Below are 6,435 nucleotides of genomic sequence, written 5' to 3'. Positions count from 1 at the left end.
ATGTCATAGTGTTGGAACCTTGAATTTTTGATGAATGACAATATGAATGAAACAAGTTGATATGAGTTAATTTAGTGCAAGTGGAAACTTCAACTTACTGATCATATGGGAAATAGAACAAGTTGAATTTGATTCAAACACTTGATGATAAGGGAAAGAAAGTTGAGTTGAAAAAGGAGTCCTACGTAAAGAAGGAGTTTCACTTCTGAGCATATCCTGAAGAGTCCTATGTGTAGAAGGAGAAAGATTCTGCAGATTCAAGATGTCTACACAAGATAGGAAACATATAAATTGAAGGACTCTTTGTTAGATCAATGAAGTTTTTGATGACTGACACATGAATGGAACATGTTACTTGACCTAGTCCAAGCATAGGAAGGCAGGTTTCAGGTTTTACTAATAGATGCACACAAAGATTGCCGAAAGTCAGGAACTAATGAGCAAGCCTAATTTTGATATCCTTAAGCTACTGATCACGTGAGAAATTGAAGAAGTTGTGGTTGAGTAAAATACTTGAAGATAAGTTGATTTAAAGAGTTGAAGTTTGACTACAACACATTATAAGTTGTATGTTGAATTTATTACAAGGCAGACAGAACATTAAGACAAAGCAAGCTACATCATTTAGAAGATTAGTTGATCAAGGAGTTCTACAAGAAAAAGAGTTCTAGTAAATATAGGAGAGAGAGAGGCGGCATCAACAATAAGAGTGAAAGCAGTCCAGTTCAACATAGGAAAGGACATCAACTAAAAGGAGTCCAATTCATGATAGGAGAGGACATCAACTGAAGAGAGTCCAATTTAAGATAGGAGAGGAAATCAAATGAAGGTCTCCATCATGGTTGCTTTAAATACAAGGGAAGAGATTCAAAGAAAGACACACACTTACAAAGAAGAAAAGCACAATTGACAGATTGACTTCACGAAGTGTTATTCAATCACTGAAGAAACACATTGAAGAACCAAGTCCTAAGTATAGAATCCAGCTAAGAGTTTTAGCTTTGATATTTAGAGTTTTTCATTGTGTTTTAGCTATTGATGTAATATTTTTTTCAGTGTGTTATAAACTGAATTAGGAGATAGTCTTGGAGTTGGGAAAAACTCAAAGACTTTGGGAACGCATACCTTGGGAGGTGTGTGTGTAGTTAGGAATTAGAGTTTATAATTCCTAGTTGTTGAGTTAAAAGGAATTAGAGTTTATAATTCCATGTTGTTGAGATATAGGGATCAGATTTTATGATTCCTATTTGTTGGTTACAAGAGTTTTGTAATCAGTGGTTCTTGAGGCTCAGAGTTATTTAGTGAAGTTGGGGTTAAATCCTGTAGAGGTGCAGGTCGTGATTTTTTTACACCTTTTAAGCCGGGTGTTTTCCATATAAAAACCATTGTGTTCTTTACTTTCTGTTTTACTGCTTCCTTGAAACACGTCAGTGGAACACGTCAGGCAACCCGTTCCACCGATAAGCAATAATTAGGCGAAAATAAGATAATCAGTAGGGCATGAACTCTAACACATAGATGAAAAGGAACTTTTGTGGAGGCAAGATTGATGGATATTGGTGGTCTGGGTGGATGTTGTGGCCACTCATAGAGTCCATGGATTTAGAATAGTAGGACGAGTTTTTTTAATAGAAAGGTGGCAACTTTTCATTAGAAATTGACATATGAAGGCTGAACACGGAAGCATTTCTTTGCTTGCGGGATGCTAGGTTAAAAAATATAAATTAATTAAGTAGGTTATTTAATTAAGTAAAATAATAAGGGTACTTTTGTAATTTCACTTTAGGTTTTTTGAGTTGGTACTTTTAAGGTAGTATGAATATAGATATGCTTAAGCCCTTTTCAACAGACTATCCGGACCTGTTTGTCATACTTGGAAATTTTTTGAAGACAAATTTTTAAAATCTGATTCAAATTCGATGGTCAAACCTATATTTGAAAGTAATTTTTCAAAATATATGTAAAAACACTCTCCTGTCATTATAAAAGACAAACAACATATGGACCTATACCCCAATTTTAAGTATTATTTAAGCCCTTCTTAGTAAATATTTCAGATCCTTTTTTGATACTTGAAAAGCTTTTGAAGATAGATTTTCAAAATTTATGGTTAAACATATATTGAAAATAAAATTTCAAAATATATCGAAAGTGTTCTACGGTCAACATTGAAAAAGATAACAAACATATAGATTTCTACTCCAATTTTAAGCATCATTAAGCCCTTCTCAGCAAGCTGTTCATTTTATCTGATAGGGAGAGACCAATTAGATTCAAGTTTTTTTAACCTATCTCAACTCTCTCACTCTTTCACTTTGGATCACAATAAAATTGTTCCTACTTCATTTTCTCTTGTGAGCCATATGCGCTAGAGAAGAAAAAAACAAACCCTCGCATCCAATGGACATTGATTGTATGAATTCAAATAGAAAATCATCTATGCTAGATGAGGTAAAACCATTGATTTTTGATGCACCCCATATGAAACATGACTCCAACATTCCCATACAATTCATATGGCCAGATGACGAGAAGCCTTGTGTTGTAGCACAAGAACTTTCCGTTCCTTCAATCGATTTAAAGGGTTTCTTTTCTGGTGATCCCATCATCGCCCAACAATTATCTCGGCTTGTTGATGAAGCATGTAGGAGTCACGGTTTCTTTCTAGTTGTGAACCACGGAGTTGATGCTTACCTTATCTCCAACGCTCATCGTTACCTGGACGCGTTCTTTGACTTGCCGCTCTCTGAAAAGCAAAAAGCTCAGAGGAAAATTGGTGAACATTTTGGCTATGCCAGCAGATTTACTGAAAGGTTTTCATCAAAGTTTCCTTGGAAAGAGACACTCTCTTTTCGATACTCTGCTGAAGAAGGCTCATCTCACATAGTTGAAGAGTATTTCCAAAGGACATTGGGTGAAAGTTTTAACCATCTTGGGTAAGACAAGTTACTACCGTCATACTCTTTTGTTTTAATTTGTTCATCTTACTGTTTTCTTCAATCGTTTTCAAAAAGATTTTTTTTTTTGAAACTCTAGAATTTAAACTTTTCACAGTACATGTTTAAGACTACAAGATCAAAAAAAAAAAAAAGATGGCAGATTCTATATATTTTAGTCTAAGACCACAAGATTCAAAAAATATGCTTTACTTTCTTAAGTTTTGTTTCACATGAAAACCAAAGAACCAAATTCGAACAAATGGATTACCTATTTTTCTCATTTTTCAGTTAGGTAAATGAATTAACCTTTTCCCCCCTATAATTACACAGGAATGTTTATCAAGAATACTGCAATGCCATGAGCTCACTTTCTCTTGAGATCATGGAACTCTTAGGGATGAGCCTAGGCATAGAGAAGAGCCTCTTCAAAGAATTTTTCGAAGAAAATGAATCCATAATGAGACTCAACTACTACCCGCCGTGCCAGAAACCAGAGCTCACCCTAGGAACGGGACCTCATTATGATCCAACATCATTAACTATTCTCCATCAAGATTGTGTAGGTGGACTTCAAGTTTTTGATGGCGACGACTGGTGCTCCATCAATACAAATTTCAACACGTTTGTGGTTAACATAGGTGACACATTTATGGTAAGTGAATTTACGCATTAGAACTAATAAGTTAACACAGTAAATACAAATAATACAAAGAGAGACAATTAGATAAAACAGTACAAATTTAGGTGACAAATAATTAAGATCTTTTTACATGACGTGCAATGATATACATTATGAGTGCTTAGGCCGTACGATATGAATATGATGTCCTATTGATATTGTAGCGCATGCATATACTCTCCATTGAACAAACTGAAAAAGTGGTCACGTAATTGATCTCCGCACTATGAACAAAAAAGTGGAATGAATCCCAATTATACACTCCCTTGGTTATACGAAGTAGAGTTATTACATATTTAGTGTTTTACCTTTTGCAGGCGCTATCAAATGGAAGATACAAGAGTTGCTTACACAGAGCTGTGGTAAACAATAAGACTCCTAGGAAATCACTTGTTTTCTTTCTTTGTCCTAACAAAGATAAGGTGGTGCGTCCACCAACTGAATTGGTAGACTCCAACAAACCTCGAATATATCCAGACTTCACATGGCCTACCCTCCTTGAGTTTACTCAGAAACATTATAGACCTGATATGAACACTCTTCAAGCTTTCTCAAATTGGCTTCAGCACAATTCTACACAAGCTTAAGAGCTACACATATCAAGATTGAAGACCTCAGAATTTTCTTTATATATGTTGAATATTTGATTTGGAACTGCAGAGTAATTTTGTTAAGTTAAACATATTATTGTGGAGTTGATGGATGGTGATATATAGTATTGTTACAACTCGCATTTTAAGTTCAATTTATAGTTGTTTGTTGAGGTGTTATGAATCCATATTTGAGCTTAATGAACTTCATATGTAGTTGGAAATCAACATGGGATGATTTGTACATGTTTTGGAGGTTATAGGCGTGTAAATCATAATCGGGGATGCAGATTTCACTGCTGCAAGATCGCAGCAGTGCAAAGGAATGAAGAAGGGCAGCAAGTATCATGGCACTGCTCATCAACTTGCCAAGTCCCTTCAAGGGAAGTTTCGTATTTTCTTTCTTACCTTACCCCATAAGCAGTTTAAAACGCTTTTATTCATTAGTTTCCAGATGTTCTATATTTTTCAGCAGAGCGTTATTTTCAAAAAAGTAGCATCCCTATGTTTTCCATCTGTTTCGTATTTTCTTTCTTACCTTACCCCATAAGCAGTTTAAAACGCTTTTATTCATTAGTTTCCAGATGTTCTATATTTTTCAGCAGAGCGTTATTTTCAAACAAGTAGCATCCCTATGTTTTCCATCTGTTTTCCTTAGCATCCCTAGTTTTCCATCTGTTTTCCTTAGCTTCACACATTTAAAAACTCCCCTCTTTCCATCAGTTTCACAAGCTATTTCATCATCCAGTAATCCTAAATCTCCACTCAAACTCAACTCGTAAGAAGGTCCAGGGAACTGGCTCAAGAAATCAAGCATAGTTTCCTCTTTGCGATCTTAAATTCTTCAAATGATTTGTGGTATGAAAGACTATCTCTTTTCTGTTTCTTCTGAGTTTTATTTTTTCTCTCAATTCGAATTATTCTCAAGATGTCTAAAGTTTAAGGAACTTCTTCATCTTCGTCAATTAAATTAGTCCTCTAATAAATTTCTGGAAAAAAAAACAGAAAAGTAAGCTTCTGAAAAATAAGTTACTGGAAAAAATAGTTTCTGGGAAATCATTGAAGTCTTTCTAATTCATGAATACTTTATAAATTAAGTGCAGTATATTATGTACAAGGTGTGGCATCAGCTGTATTCAATCTTCTAATACCTGAACAATGTGAATCCTTAGTAACTTATCTTTTGATATCTTGATGCGCTACCTAATGATGGATCTACGTATGTGTTTGTCTATTTGCTGAGTTATTTGAAGTATATCCTCGATATGATGGGTGGAGTACATAGATAAAATAATAGAAGTGTTTTGATGGCGGTAGAATCCTATCCAGGAAATCAGAGAACCTTTTTTTTATATGGATTTTTGTTTTATTCTTAATTGCTTGTATACAATTTTATTTTCTTCAGTGACAACACTAAATACATAATCTGTTGATCAAAAGAAGACATCTCCTAGCTCTTTTTGAACACCTAAGTCCTAAGCATATATTCTCTTTCTTTGACTCCATTTTGTAATTGTTAAATGATTGTATTTTTGTCTATAACGTGAATTATGTAAAGTGTCTAGTTCGAACTATATATGTGCTATACGAGTTACCCAAGTCCTACAGTTATAATTGTTAGTCAATATTATAATTGTATAGACAAAATATTCTCTTTCCTAGAATAGGATTTAATTACAAATTGTGTAGTTATAACAATCTGTCATGGTTCAAAGCCACCATCTAATTTTTTTTCAGTGCTTTCTATTTTCTCTGCACAGTTACTTTGCTACCTTCTTGAGTTCCTTTTGTGCTCTTTGGTTCCTTACACAGGTACCCTGTACCTTCTTTTTTCCTCTTTTGTGATCGGTCGATCAATGGATTCACAATCCTCTCCGCACAATTTGCTCTCCACAAAATTGGATGGTTCCAATTTTAGTCTTTGGGAGTTCCACTTTGGAATTTTTGTTCAAGGCAAGGCCTTTTTGGGTTGTTAGATAGATCTGCATGTCCACCAACAGATGCAAACGAGTTGGATCTTTGAAAATTAAATAATACGAAGGTAATTCCTTGGATGTTGAATTCGGTACATGCTGACATTTCTATGGGGCTTAGACCTTTTAGTTTTGCTTCTAAGATGTAGACCCACCTCTGTACATTCTACCAACAAAGAAACCTTGCGCGGGAGTTTAAATTGGAATGCAACATTGCAGAATACACACAAGGGGACAAGAATGTTCGCTCCTTT

The 6,435-nt window shown here is 34.8% G+C and overlaps 1 protein-coding gene across 1 annotated transcript; it reads left to right on the top strand.

Moving 5' to 3' along the window:
* The first annotated feature begins 2,309 nt into the window (after positions 1 to 2,309).
* LOC107864256 (gibberellin 20 oxidase 1-like) lies at positions 2,310 to 4,271 on the top strand. The gene is made up of 3 exons (XM_047409028.1): positions 2,310 to 2,936; positions 3,270 to 3,591; positions 3,936 to 4,271. Exons 1-3 carry the CDS (start codon positions 2,401 to 2,403, stop codon positions 4,203 to 4,205), a joined length of 1,128 nt encoding a protein of 375 aa, XP_047264984.1. The 5' UTR covers positions 2,310 to 2,400; the 3' UTR covers positions 4,206 to 4,271.
* Positions 4,272 to 6,435: the final 2,164 nt, after the last annotated feature.

This window comes from Capsicum annuum, chromosome 3 (assembly GCF_002878395.1).
Source record: "Capsicum annuum cultivar UCD-10X-F1 chromosome 3, UCD10Xv1.1, whole genome shotgun sequence".
NCBI lineage: Eukaryota > Viridiplantae > Streptophyta > Magnoliopsida > Solanales > Solanaceae > Capsicum > Capsicum annuum.
This window is presented reverse-complemented; position numbering and strand designations above follow the sequence as displayed.

What these genes read in the sequence shown, in the direction of transcription:
- LOC107864256 (XM_047409028.1), top strand. Translation starts at nt 2,401, where the DNA reads ATGGACATTGATTGTATGAATTCAAATAGAAAATCATCTATGCTAGAT. An exon ending in GAAAGTTTTAACCATCTTGG is followed by an intron (nt 2,937 to 3,269) that starts GTAAGACAAGTT and finishes ATAATTACACAG; the next exon opens with GAATGTTTATCAAGAATACT. An exon ending in ACATAGGTGACACATTTATG is followed by an intron (nt 3,592 to 3,935) that starts GTAAGTGAATTT and finishes TACCTTTTGCAG; the next exon opens with GCGCTATCAAATGGAAGATA.